Source organism: Mesocricetus auratus, unplaced genomic scaffold (assembly GCF_017639785.1).
Source record: "Mesocricetus auratus isolate SY011 unplaced genomic scaffold, BCM_Maur_2.0 Super-Scaffold_100048, whole genome shotgun sequence".
In the NCBI taxonomy this organism is placed as follows: domain Eukaryota; kingdom Metazoa; phylum Chordata; class Mammalia; order Rodentia; family Cricetidae; genus Mesocricetus; species Mesocricetus auratus.
Window position 1 is genome coordinate 787,265 of NW_024429225.1, and position 13,716 is coordinate 800,980.

The following is a 13,716-nucleotide window of genomic DNA, read 5'->3' on the forward strand; positions in this document are numbered from 1 at the left end:
TACCTTAAATTTCTTTTCGAGAGCTACTTGGTGAGTCCACACATGAAATACTGCTTTCGATTGTATGAACACTTCCTACAATTTGAAAATAGTTGGCACATTACAAGATATTTTTGTTGACTGAGGTCCATTTCTCTCATTATTCCTGGAAAATGGTTAACCATGTGGGATATGTTTCATTGCATTTTCAAATTTATTTTACTTTTTCATGTTTGAAATCTCCAAAGAACTCTAGATTGCTTAAAGTAGTGGTCAGCGTTCTTGATTTTTTTCTCTAGTACTTCCATAGAAGGTTAATTAACCGAGAATTGTGGTTAGTTGGTTTGATATTTCCAACTGTCTTTTGAAATGATGTCTGTTACATTTTCCATTCTGCCCCCAAATCACTTAGGTCCAAGTGCAAACAACTTTTGTAAAATCCCATAAGATTATTTAATTCTCTTTGTGAGCTCACTAATGCTGTATTGCTTTGTTTTTTAATAAATCCCATTGCAAGATGATTTCTTGGTCAATTTCCAGTTCCCTACAATACTTGTTTAATCTACAGTTTCTAAATGACTAATGGTTCAGCAAGGTCACTCCTTTATTTTTGAAATTGCCTCCTAGGGAACTCAGAAAGAAACTTACTTAATCTTCAGTAATTCAAAAGCCTGGATTCTGCCCTAGATTTAGTAAGTGATATTTTATTATAAAACACTTCTGACAGACTTAATTGCTGGTCATTTTCCATCCCATCATAAAATAGCTCATGCATGTTGGCATATACCATAGGAGAACTCAAACAGAAAGAATTTGTTAACAAATTTGATGACAGAGATGTGTTCATTTTTTGACTCTCCTCTAGAAATTTATGTGATGTATCTTAGGAGCAAAAAGTAAAATTTAAACTATAGACTTGCATATATCTTTAGGAGGAGCAAACTTATACTTTAGTAAGAGTGAAACTGTGAGAAGAAAAGAAGGTAATTGTTTTCCAATGACTAGAGAGGGTATTGCCCTTCCGTTGGTTGTGTTTGTAAGTAGGACATTGTCCTTGTAAATAGGACAGCATTTTTCGTCAGTATCAGTGAAAATAGCTTTCTAAGTGTGTCTCCTGACAATCAACTAGGAAATTCATATTTATAAATAATATAAACAGTTCTTAAGAAATTTATAATTTTTCTGAAAGTGTTCTATGAAGTGCTATTATGTTACTTAAGATCCCTCACGTGTGATACATTTTTATTTGATTTTTGGGTAAGGATAGTCTTATAACTATTTGTAATGACTCACTGTATATTTGTATACAAATGTGTGTTTCTATGCATATGTTTAATACGTTGTCAGTTTGAAGGGAGTTGTTATAGAGCATAGGCCATAATCATTAAGATTATGTGGATAAACAGATGGAAAAATATGTAGTACATATGTCCATATTATTTGCATTTAACTGGCATGTAGTGCCAGAAACAGTGCCATTTTCAGTACATTTATTTAAAGAGTATTTGTTTCCTCACATTCTCTCAAGTCAACATATTAAATAAGATGTAGAAAAAGGATAGTGACAATTTGTATTATATTTACTTACACATATTTTTGTATATGTGCAGGCTTCTACCTATGAATATGGCTAACAAGTCTGTTGTGACTGAATTTGTTTTGCTGGGACTCTCTAACTCCTGGGAACTGCGGATATTTTTCTTTATAGTGTTTTCCCTCTTTTATGTGGCAACAATGGTGAGTAATGGCATCATACTTGTCGTTGTCATATCCGACTCTCACCTGCACTCTGCTATGTATTTCCTGCTTAGCAACCTTTCTATTATTGATATGTCTCTTGCTTCTTTTGCCACTCCCAAGATGATCATAGACTATCTCACTGACCATAAAACAATCTCTTTTGGTGGATGCATCTCCCAGATATTCTTCCTCCACTTGTTCACTGGCACTGAGATAATCTTACTAATGGCTATGTCTTTTGACAGGTACATTGCAATTTGTAAACCCCTGCGCTATGCTTCCATCATTAGTACCCAGGTATGTGTTGCATTTGTGTTGTCTTCATGGATTGTGGGAGTCATGCACTCAATGAGCCAGGTCATATTTGCCCTGACATTACCATTCTGTGGTCCCAATCAGATAGACAGCTTTTTCTGTGACCTTCCTGTGGTATTCCAGTTGGCTTGTGTGGATACTTATGTTCTTGGTCTCTTTATGATTTCAACAAGTGGCATTATTGCATTGTCTTGCTTTATTCTCTTATTTAATTCATATGTTATCGTGCTGGTTACAATAAAGCATCATTCTTCCAGAGGATCATCGAAGGCCCTTTCCACCTGTACAGCCCATTTCATTGTTGTCTTCATGTTCTTTGGACCATGTATCTTCATCTATATGTGGCCACAAAACAGCTTTGTGATAGAAAAGATCCTGTCTGTTTTTTATACCATCTTCACTCCCATTCTGAACCCAGTAATATATACTTTGAGAAATCAAGAAGTAAATTCAGCCATGAGGAAACTAAGAAGTAAGTTTCTAAATTTCAGTATAGAAACTCCTTCCCATTCTTTTTAGTTTCAGTTTCTTCATTATTAAGTGTAACAGATTTTATGAAACAACAAAATTGTGTGATGATTGTAGAAAAAATACATCTGAATCTTTAAAAGGAAGTTAATGGAAATAATTATTTCCAGAAAAAAATTCCCCAAAATATCAGGATTTTCTCTTTAGTTAGGATGTTGAATAATCAAGTCAATAGAAAAAAAGGACCAAGTAATAATTACAGCTTAAAGAGGAATGAAGTGATTAAATAATGACAGTTATGAATGTGCAGAAACTCATATACCCCTACAACATGACAAAGGAGCAAGATTTCTGTGATCCTTAGGATTATGCACTGTGGTAGAAAATGAATGTCTATCTCCAAACGACCATTTTTCCACATCCTTGAGCCATTTCTACTTCACATTTAAACCAATTTGTACCTTCTGGAATTAGAGAATCCTGGCGTATGCAATTATGAAAATGTGGATGGGGCGTAAAGAAACGATGCGAAGTGATTTTCCACCAGCCACACTAGTTAAGGAGCTTATCAGTGTCTGACCCTTACACTCACACTCCTCATTAATCATCACAGTGGCACCACTTCCATGCCTCCTTCTGCCAGTGGGGTTTATGGGCCAGTGCAACAATCCTGAAATTCAGTGTCAGGAGGTGAGTTGCAAAGCTGATGGTTTGTGTTTCAGCAGGTCCATGGAAGTTGTCATTAGAATTAAGCTAAGAAAGACAGCTCATGATAACAATCAATCTCATGATAAGTGAAGCTTAATTCTAAATCATTATTTATTTTTGTTTTTTAGACAGGATCTTTCTATGAATCTCTTACTGTCCTGGGGCTGTAGACCAAGCTGGCCTCAAACTTACAAAGATCCACCTACCTCTGCCTCCCAAGTGCTGGGATTAAAGGTGTGTGCCACCACGGCACATCTTTTTTGTTTGTTTGTTTGTTTGTTTTTTCTCTGTGGCTTTGGAGGCTATCCTGGAACTCACTTGGTAGTCCAGGCTGGTCTCAAACTCACAGAGATCCGCCTGCCTCTGCCTCCCGAGTGCTGGGATTAAAGGCGTGCGCCACCAACGCCCGGCTACCACTGCACATCTTAAACCTAAACCATTATAATGATTTACTGTTTGGTTAAAGAGTTATTTTAGTTTAATATTTGGGAAAAACAAATTTCCGTTTAGTACTACATTTTTCATTTAATGAGCATGTTATTAAATGCAAGTTTTGCTAAGTGTTTTAAGCATTATCCTTTTTTGTACACTAAAAATGACCATCATTCAGCTGACAGAAATTCAAATTGCAAGGACTTGAAGTTGTAAAATCTTGTGATTCTGTTTATTGTACTTTGTAAATGATCTTTTACAAATAATAGCAAACATTGAGTAATTCACTATTGTTTCAAATTTACTAAATAGTATTTGCAAATGTGGTATCAAATACAGTTTCCCAACTGTAGCTATCAAAAGTAGGATATGTAGCAAATAAGTATTTGTGCATATTTGGTTGTTTTCATTTATTGGAATTATTGAGCAAATGAAGGGAGCTACAAAAATTATTTATGAATTTAAGTATTATACATGAGAGATGAATCAAGGATAAGACATCTCTAACTTTTCAGTTTAAGCCAAATTTAAGAAGGATATACTGCTTTTCAAATTTGTGTTTTATTCATTAAATATCCTAAACAAACAGGAGAACAGGCTTATTTTAAAAGTGTGAAAAATTGTATTTAAGATTTAAGTCAAGTTTGAAAATAAAAATAAAGACATTGATGATATTAAGGTAAGGAGACAACACACTATACAAGTGACAGAAGTGCATAATTCAGGTTGAAATGGGTAAGTTTAGTTTGTGTTCTCTTTGTCATAGTTACATTCAATGATCTGATTTATTTAAACTACTTTAGATAATATTTTTACTAGCATTCCCAATAATTACTCCATATGATAGCTATTTGTTCAAGGAATCTTTTAAAAAATGAACTATTTTTCACAATGTTAAATATTCCTCATTTGTCAAAACATTACCGAAATGGAGAAACTATAAAAATGTAATTATGAAAATACATTATTAAATTTTGTTATAGCTAACCTGAAGTTTGAAACTTTGAGAAAAAAGGAGAATCTTCCCGTTAGAAATAGTAAACTAGTGTTCAGAGTAGATGTAAATGTAAACAGGAAGGAAGTAATAACATCGAGAAAACAGCAACAACAACACGAATTTGGAAAAGAGGGTTACACGGGAGGACTTGGAGGGAGAAAACGGGAGGGGGAACTGATGTAATTATATGATAATCACAAAATTAGAGAAATTATAAAAAGTGGAATGTTTTGGAAGGGATATTTTCAATATTCAGTGATTACAATGAGAATTCTCAAACTGAAAAGCATATGCTCAAAGCCCTCAGGCAAGTAATTGGTCAGGAGATGGCTTTACAGTGCAAGTCAGTAATGTGATTCAGATTCAGATATCTGGAACACCGCCACAGGCAAAGAGAATCTCAGAAAGTATGTGTCATGCATGAAAGTAACAAAATACTAGAGAATTTAGACAGGAAAAAAGGAGGGAAGAGAAGGCAAATGGGGAAGGAAAGACGGATGGAGGGAGGGAGAAAGGGGCCAGAAATGAAAGTCTCATGGTTGAGGGAGGGATGGAGAGAAAAGGAAGAGATACTAAAAATCGCAGTAACAGGGTTATTTGTAGCCCAACACGATGCGAATCTTCAAGTATGTATGTCATGCAGATACCAAGAAAATCCTCTCTTCCTCTTGGCAGTCTGACACTACAAATGTTATATTTAATGCATTTCTTTATGGAACGTGTACGCACGTGCGTGCGTGCATGCGTGCGTGCGTGCGTGCGTGCGTGTGTGTGTGTGTGTGTGTTTGTGTAAGGCAGAGGGCAACTCTCAGCAGTTAATTCTGTCCTGTAATCTTGTGGTGGTTTTATAAAAACAAACAAACAAAAAGACTCAAAATGCTCCTCCCCTTTTTCTGAGAACGAAGTACCAGTGTCCAAGGAGTATAAGCTGGGATCAGTTTAAAGACTTAGGCTTTATGCTGGCCTGACCCCCATCACCCGGTAGAATGCACTCAGGCAGTACTCTTGCCAGCCCAGTGTTCCATGACTGCTGCTGCTACGTCACGACATAGTCTGAAACCTGGTAAAAAGGACCCCTTAAAATAAAAACTCTTTCCCGCTGATCCGCTGAAGGGGCAGACAGGACTTTTCCTGCCTCCCTCTTCTCTTTCTGTCCTTCTTTTCTCTTCCCCTCTTCCCTTTCTAACAAAACTTCTCTCTTAAACTCTGTCTGCCTGGCATGTTTGTCCTTCTCCCGCTGTGGAATCCGCCAAAGTCCCCACATAATTTATTCCTAAAAGTCTGTCCTCAAAACTCTTTTAGGAACACAAGTGAAACAATTTTATATAACTTAAAAGTCTTTTTATATTACTTGTAATAATGCAATGCCTATAAGATAAGAGATGGTACCATGCAGCTCTTATAAGACATGGCTATGCTTGACCTGGAACTCACATAGGAGCCAAGCCAAGCTAAGCCTTCGTGTGCTAATGACTAACCCCAAAGTGGCGTTGGTATACTAGTGAACCACGCTTGTGAACACTGATAGCACAAAGCTACTTCTCAGTGAAATGATACAAAAACCGGGACTTGGAAAACGTTCTCTAGGATCTCACTGGGGTGTTCCCAAAGATTCTGATCCTCTAGCAAGGGGACCTGAGTTTGGCTTCTGTGGGTAGCCCTGGCTTCAGTGACTGTTGAAATTCTGCCACTGTTGCTGGATTCACCCATGCCTGCCTGTCAGCAATAGCCAAAAGTCAAGGACCTACTGGACTTCCGTCAGTGCCATCCACCAGCCTGCCACACCTAAAGGCTTTCAGGGCAGACATGTGTTGAGCCTCCAAGCTTCTGGAGAAAATTCCGCAGTGGAACCCTGCAGTGGCATTTTCCGTCCAATTAACTATTCTATGCTTGGTGAGATGTCTGATTAACTTTTATATAAGTGTGATATTATAATGAATATCTGTGTGAGTGAACTGAACATATCCAAAAGACCTATCTTGTGTGAACATCCTAACTGCCGCAGGCAACCAGCCACCCTCTCCACAAAATTCCTCTGGCTAAAGGAGAAGTCTTTAACCAAGAACCAGAAATCTTGTTTGAGCTGTAACGAGAGTCACTGGTTTTCACGAAGAAAGAATTAGCAGTAAATGCTTGAAGCTGCCAGCATTAAGACAGACTAGTAGCCAGCTTCCTGACAGTACTGCCCATCAAGTACTGGAGACAAAGGATCACCCAGAATAATAACCTCAGCCCAGTCCACAAACCACACCCTTTTCATGTGACCAAAACAAGACAGGGTCAACAGGGAAAGCCACATACGGTAAAGGTTTGCCCTCAGTGGAAGATAGCAGTTCAGGCTGCTGGGGAAGGAAAAGAGCCGTGTCCTATAGGCAGGCTCTGAGCTGCATATACCGTCATTGAGGACAGGAAAACAGACCTCTTTACCTTTCTTTTTCACTTAATTTTGCTATTTTTATTGTCTGACTAAAATGCTAGTTCATATCTTTCTTTCCTATTTTCTCCCTTTACTGATGATAGACATTTATGGAAATGACATAAACAAACTGATTGAATCAGAACAATCCAAACATGATATATGTGTATATACAATATATTAGTACACATATAAAACATTTTATTCCTGTTTGCTTGCCCTCAGCTTTTTTATTTTTATTATTTATTTTTAAATTTAAATTTAAATTAGAAACAAGGTTGCTTAACAAGTCAGTCTCAGGTCCCTCTCCGTTTCTCTCCCCTCCTCCCGTGCCCTCCCATCAACCCCCCCCCAATATCCCTTCATTTCCCCAGGGAGGGTGAGGCCCTCCATGGGGGTGTCCATAGTCTGTCATTTCATATAGGGCAGGGCCTAGACCCTCCCCCAAGAGTTCAGGGTGAGAGTGCACCTCACATTGTTGGATGGGAGTCCAAAGTCCGTGTGTATACTCGGGATGGGTACTGATCTACTACCCAAGGCTCAATAGATTACCTAGGCCTCCTCACTGACACTCACATTCAGGGGGTCTTGATCAGTCCCATGCTGGATTCTCAGGCATCAGCCTGGGATTCAAGAGTTAACCCTTGCCGTGTCAGCTGTTTCTGGGGGTTAAGCCAGCCCAGTCTTAACCCCTTTGGTCATCAGTCCTCTCTCTCTTTTACTGGCTTTCTTGAGTTTAGCTCAGTGCTTAGCCGTGGGAGTCTGCCTCTTCTTCCATCAGCCACTGAATGAAGGTTCTGTTTCCCAGACTCTCTGGCCATGGGATTATAGGCTGGCAGTCCTCAGATCTCTGTCTAAAATTCATATATGAGAGAGTACATGCCATGTTTGCCTTTTTTTGTGACAGGGTTACCTCACTCAGGGTAGTTTCATCTAGTTCCATCCATTTGCCTGAGGTTTTCAAGATTCCACTGTTTTTTCCTCTGAGTAGTACGTCATTGTGTAAATGCACCACATTTTCTCTTTCCACTCTTCAGTTGAATGGCATCTAAGTTGCTTCCAGGTTCTGGCTATTACAAATAATGCTGCTATGAACATAGTGCAGCAGATGTCCTTGTTGTATAAATTCATATCTTTTGGGTATATGCCTAAGAGTAGGTTTGTTGTGTCTTGTAGTAGGTTTATCCCCATTTTTCTGAGGAATCTCCATACTGATTTCCAAAGTGGCTGTATGAGTTGGCACTCCCACCAGCAATGGAGGAGTGTTCCCCTTTTACCACATCCTGTCCAGTTTAACCATCATTGGTGTTTTTGATTTTAGCCATTCTGATAGGACTAAGATGGTATCTCAGAGTTGTTTTGATATGCATTTCCTTGATGGCTAAGGATGGTGAACACTTTCTTAAGTGTCTATCAGCCATTTCAGACTCCTTTATTGAGAATTCTCTATTTAGTTTTGTACCCCACATTTTAATTGGGTCTTCTGGTGTTTTGGAGACTTGATTCTTGAGTTCTTTGTAAATTGTGGAGATCAGCCCTCTGTCAGATGTGGGGTTAGTGAATATCTTCTTCCATTATGTGGGCTGTCTTTTTGACTTGTTGACTGTGTTCTTTTCCTTACAGAAGCTTCTCAGTTTCAGAAGGTCCCATTTATTAATTGTCGATCTCAGTGTCTGTAATACTGGTGTTATGTTGAGGAAGCAGTTTCCTGTACCAATTTGTTCAAGGGTACCTTCCACTTTCTCTTCTAAGAGGTTCAGTATGGCTGGATTTATGTTGAGGTCTTTGATCCATTTGGACTTAAGTTTTTTGCATGGTGTTAGACATGGATCTATCTGCAGTCTTCTACATACCAGCATCCAATTATGCCAGCACCATTTGTTGAAGAGACTGTTTTTTCCATTGTATAATTTTAGATCCTTTGTCAAAAATCAAGTGTTCATACGTGTATGGGTTAATATAGGGATGTTCAATTTGATTCCATTGGTCTACCTGTTTATTTTTTGTGCCAAGACAAAGCTGCTTTCGGGACTATAGCTATAGACAAGTGCTTGAAGTCAGGGATGGTGTGGCCTTCGGAAGTTTCTTTATTGTACAGTGTTGTTTTGGCTATCCTGTGTCTTTTGTTTTTCTATTGTTGTTTATTGTTCTTTCAATGTTTGTGAAGAATTGTATTGGGATTTTGATGGGGATTGCATTGAATCTGTAGATTATTTTTGGCAAGATTGCCATTTTTACTATGTTGAAACTACCTATCCAAGAGCATGGGAGATTTTTCCATTTTCTGGTATCTTCTTTCTTTAAAGACTCAAAATTCTTGCTAAACTGGTCTTTCACTTGTTTGGTTAGTGTTACCCCAAGATATATTATGTTGTGTGTTCCTATTGTAAAGGGTGATGTTTCTCTGATTTCTTTCTCAGCTCATTTATTGTCTGTATATTGTGGGCTACTGATTTTTTGAGTTAATCTTGTATCCTGCCATTTTGCTGAAGATGTTTATCAGTTGTAGGAGTTCCCTGGTAGAGTTTTTTGGGTCACTATCATATCATCTGCAAATAGTGAAAGTTTGACCTCTTCCTTTCCAATTTGTATCCCCTTAATCTCCTTTTGTTGTCTCATTGCTCTAGCCAGAACTTCAAGTACAATATTGAAGAGATATAGAGACAGTGGACAGACTTGCCTGGTTCCTGATTTTAGAGGAATTGTGTTGAATTTCTCTCCATTTAGTTTGATGTTGGCTGTTGGTTTATTGCATATTACTTTTATTTTGTTCAGGTATATTCCTTTTATCCCTGATCTCTCTAGGACCTATATCATGAATGGGTGTTGGATTTTATCAAAGTATTTTTCAGCATCTACTGGTATGATCATGTAGTTCTTCTTTTTAGTTTGCTTATATGGTAGATTGTGTTGATGGATTTTTGTTTGTTGAACCATCCCTGCCTCCCTGGGATGAGGCCTACTTGATCATGGTGACTGATTTTTCTGATGTGTTCTTGGATTCAATTTGCCCATTATTTTATTGAGTATTTTTGCATCAGTGTTCATGACGGACATTAGTCTGTAGTTCTCTTCATTGTGTCTTTTTGTGGCTTGGGTACCAAGGTAATGGCAGCCTTGTAAAAAGATTTTTGGCAATGAACCTCCTCTTCTATTGTGTGGAATACTTTGAGGAGTATTGGTATTTGTTCTTCTTTGAATTTCTGGTAGAATTTTGTAGTGAAGCCATCTGGTCCTGGGCTTCTTTGCTTGGTAACTTGATGACTGCTTCTATTTCACTAGGGTTTATAGGTCTGTTTATATTGCTTTTCTGTTCTTGATTTAATTTTGGTAAGTGATATCTATCCAGAAAATTGTCCATTTCCTTTAAATTTTCATATTTGTTGGAGTACAGGTTTTCAAATATGACCTGATTATTCTCTGGATTTTCTCAGTTGTCTGTTGTCATGTCCCACTTTTAATTTCTGATTTTATTAATGTTCATGTTCTTTCTTTGCCTTTTGGTTAGTTTAGATAAATGTTTGTCTATGTTGTTGATTTTTTTCAAAGAACCAACTCTTTGTTACATTGATTCTTTGTATTGTTTTCTTTGTTTCTACTTTATTGATTTCATCCCTTAATTTGATTTTTTTCCTGGTGTCTATTCCTCCAGGATGAATTTGCTTCTTTTTTTCCTAGAACTTTCAGTTGTTCTTTTAATTCTCTAGTGTGACTATTCTCCAGTTTCTTCATGTGGGCACTTAATGCTATGAACTTTCCTCTCAGCACTGCTTTCAAAGTTTCCCATGAATTTGGTTATGTTGTTTCTTCATTCTCATTGAAATCTAGGAAGTCTTTATTTTATTTGATTTTTTTTGTTATTTCTTCCTTGACCCAGGAATGGTGCAATTGTGCATTGTTCAATTTCCATGAGTTTGTAGTGTTTCTGCAATTTGTGTTGTTGTTGAATTCTAACTTTAAAATATGGAGGTCTGATAAGATACAGGGATTTATTCCATTTTTTTGTACCTGTTGAGGTTTACTATGTTGCTGAGTATGTGGTCAATTTTAGAGAATGTCCCATGTGGCGCTGAGAAGAAGGTGTGTTCTTTTGTGTTTGGATGGAATGCTCTATAGATATCTATTAAATCCAATTGGGTCATATCTTAAGTTAGTTCCTTTGTTTCTTTATTAAGTTAATGTCTGATAGTCCTGTCTAGTGGTGAGAGTGGGGTGTTGAAGTCTCCAAGTATAACTGTGTGAGGTCTTATGTGTGATTTGAGTTTTAGTAATGTTTCTTTTACAAACATGGGTGCCTTTTTGCTGCCAGTGTGTTCGCAGCTACAGTGCTACCATACTTCACAATGATCCGAGGCTAAGGGCTAAGGTTGAAAATAAAGACAAAGACAGAGGCTCATTCTTACAAGGAGATTGGCATTTATTTTTCAAGAGTGGAGCCTTATATACCAAAGGCAGGCATGGGGGTCTGTTGACTGCTTGTTACTAGGAGCTTCTGGGACAACATACTTTAGCACGTTGAATCTGACCCATTAATAAGGCCAATTCGTGTAGGTGGGGCTTGAAGACCTTGAAGACCTTGCGAGGCGTCACTGCTTCTCAACTATAATACCATCCATGTCCAAGAGTCTAGAAACATCAGTTTTCTCAGGAGTAATAGGTATGGAAAGAGAAGCCAAAAGGCCTCTAGTAGACATTTTTGCATCTCATCTTGTGTAAGATTCTTTCTCATTTCCCTAGATAGATGACAAAGACAATGAAGAGTAGATGCTTGTAACAGAGCATTTCCAAATTTCCAAAACACTGTTGAGACTTTGTTATTATAATTTACCAGCAACTGAGGCTTAGGTGGTTTTATAGACAAGGAAAATAGCCCATGAATATCTTCCATGGCTTTGAAGGCTTCCTGCCATAGTTCCATGTTGATAGCATTGTCCAACTGAACAAGTCTGGTTTCCAAATGCATGGACTGGTTCCCTGGATTATTAAGATTAATTGTCATGCTTTGGTTATGGCAGCACTGAATCTGAGATAAGTGCATTCACAAGTTACCACAGAACTTGTGGAAATCAGCCTTTCGAGTATCCTGGAAGCAGAATTGGAGAGCTTGCTGGGCAATGTCATGGTAAAGGTGCTCTACTCTAGAATTGTTTCAAAGAAGGTTCAAACCCTTCCTGTATGATCCCCATAGGAGCTTGACCCAGGGAGTCAGTAGCAATCTGTCAGTGTGATCCTGAGTGTCTTCCCTGCTTACTGCACTTACAAGAACACTCTCAGGCGTCTGAATGTTATCTAGATATTCTATATCTAACACTGTTTTTGGGACTCTTCTTTAGCAGCTTCGGGTTTTTCCTCTACTAATTTCAAGTATTCCCTAACAACATCTTCTAAAGATTTAATGTTTACCTGCTGACAAATGTTCTTATATTGATAGAAACCTTCCTTAGCCAAGTGGCTCTTACGAAGATCCATACACAGTTCCAAGTATTTCAACATAATTGGCTCATGTATCTTTTGCCATGTTCTGTGTTTCTTACTTTTCGTAACATCATAAAGAACATCCAGGGAAGGTTGCTTTTTGCCAACCTCAAGAAATTCGTTGGCATGCTTGAAGGCATTTTCCAGCCTCTGGAAATAGGCCTGCATCTTGGCAGTAAGCTCGGTTCACTCGGTGTCAACGAACTCCCTAGTGGACAGAATCTGGGGAGGAGATGGATGGGGGCCTAGCGCCAGCTTCCACACACCTCACCAGCAGACACCCATGCCCAGCCAGTCAGAACATATGTTTTCAATATAGCAACACAAATTTTTTCGAGAAAGAAATAATGGACCTATTCCCATTAATAAAATTTCAATAAATAATAAATAAAATAAAACAAAACCTGCTGAGAATAAACTTAAGTAAGCAAAGGAAATAACTATTATAAAGAAACACGTCATGAGGAAGAAAGGAGTTAAATAGAACAGGACAAAAGACAAAGAGCTTCCTGTGTTCTTGAGTTAAAATTTCCATTAAGTTCCAAGTGATTTGGAAAACTTACTGGGGATATTTCAAAGTATATTACAGATCCATAGCAACAAGCAGCACATTTCAACATCAAAGTGAATCAAACAAATCAATAGAACATGATAATCTGGACGAAAAAATCAGGTGTATACCATGAACTTATTCTTGAGAGAATTGCTAAATCTCTACAGTGACAAAAACTATCTAAAACCAACAGCGGAAAAGCAAAGCAAAACAAAACAAAAACTTTGTTCTTGGAGACTCTATGGCACTGGAGATGGCTCAGCCTTTAAGATCAAAGGCTGCTGTTTCAGAGGGTTTGGGTCTGTTTTCAGCACTTTTTCCCAGTGTCTTTCAATCACCTATAACTCCCGTTCTAGTGAACTCGACTGTCGTACTTTTAACATTATTTAAGATATGAAATTTGCCTAGGTTCCTGTCAACAGATGAAAAGAAATATGAGATGTGTACCTAAAAGGAGTGAAATTCTATTGTTGCAGGAAAGTGAATGGAAATTTAGGAAGTAATACTAGTCAAAATAAGCCAGGCACTGAAAGACACATGTCAAATATTTTCTGTAATAAGGTGCATTGGGAAGGAGATAAGAGATGGGAGAGTAGGGCATTGAAAGTAGGGGGGATTGTTAAAGTCAAGAAA

The 13,716-nt window shown here is 37.9% G+C and overlaps 1 protein-coding gene and 1 pseudogene across 2 annotated transcripts; one reads left to right on the top strand and one right to left on the bottom strand.

Annotated features, from left to right (window-relative positions):
- The first annotated feature begins 560 nt into the window (after nucleotides 1–560).
- LOC121136108 (olfactory receptor 4K2-like) lies at nucleotides 561–3,497 on the top strand. 2 transcript variants are annotated; one of them, XM_040735783.1, is made up of 3 exons: nucleotides 564–671; nucleotides 1,590–1,716; nucleotides 1,965–3,497. In XM_040735783.1, the coding sequence occupies exons 2-3, from the start codon at nucleotides 1,703–1,705 to the stop codon at nucleotides 2,551–2,553; spliced, it is 603 nt and encodes a 200-aa protein (XP_040591717.1). In that variant the 5' UTR covers nucleotides 564–671; nucleotides 1,590–1,702; the 3' UTR covers nucleotides 2,554–3,497. The 2 variants fall into 2 exon arrangements, with proteins under 2 accessions (XP_040591716.1, XP_040591717.1); XM_040735782.1 differs by having other exon boundaries at nucleotides 561–671; nucleotides 1,590–3,497.
- On the bottom strand, nucleotides 2,973–12,698 carry LOC121136095 (annotated as a pseudogene).
- Between the last annotated feature and the right edge of the window lie 1,018 nt (nucleotides 12,699–13,716).

Coding starts and splice junctions, on each gene's coding strand:
- LOC121136108 (XM_040735782.1), top strand. CDS start 1,600: ATGAATATGGCTAACAAGTCTGTTGTGACTGAATTTGTTTTGCTGGGA.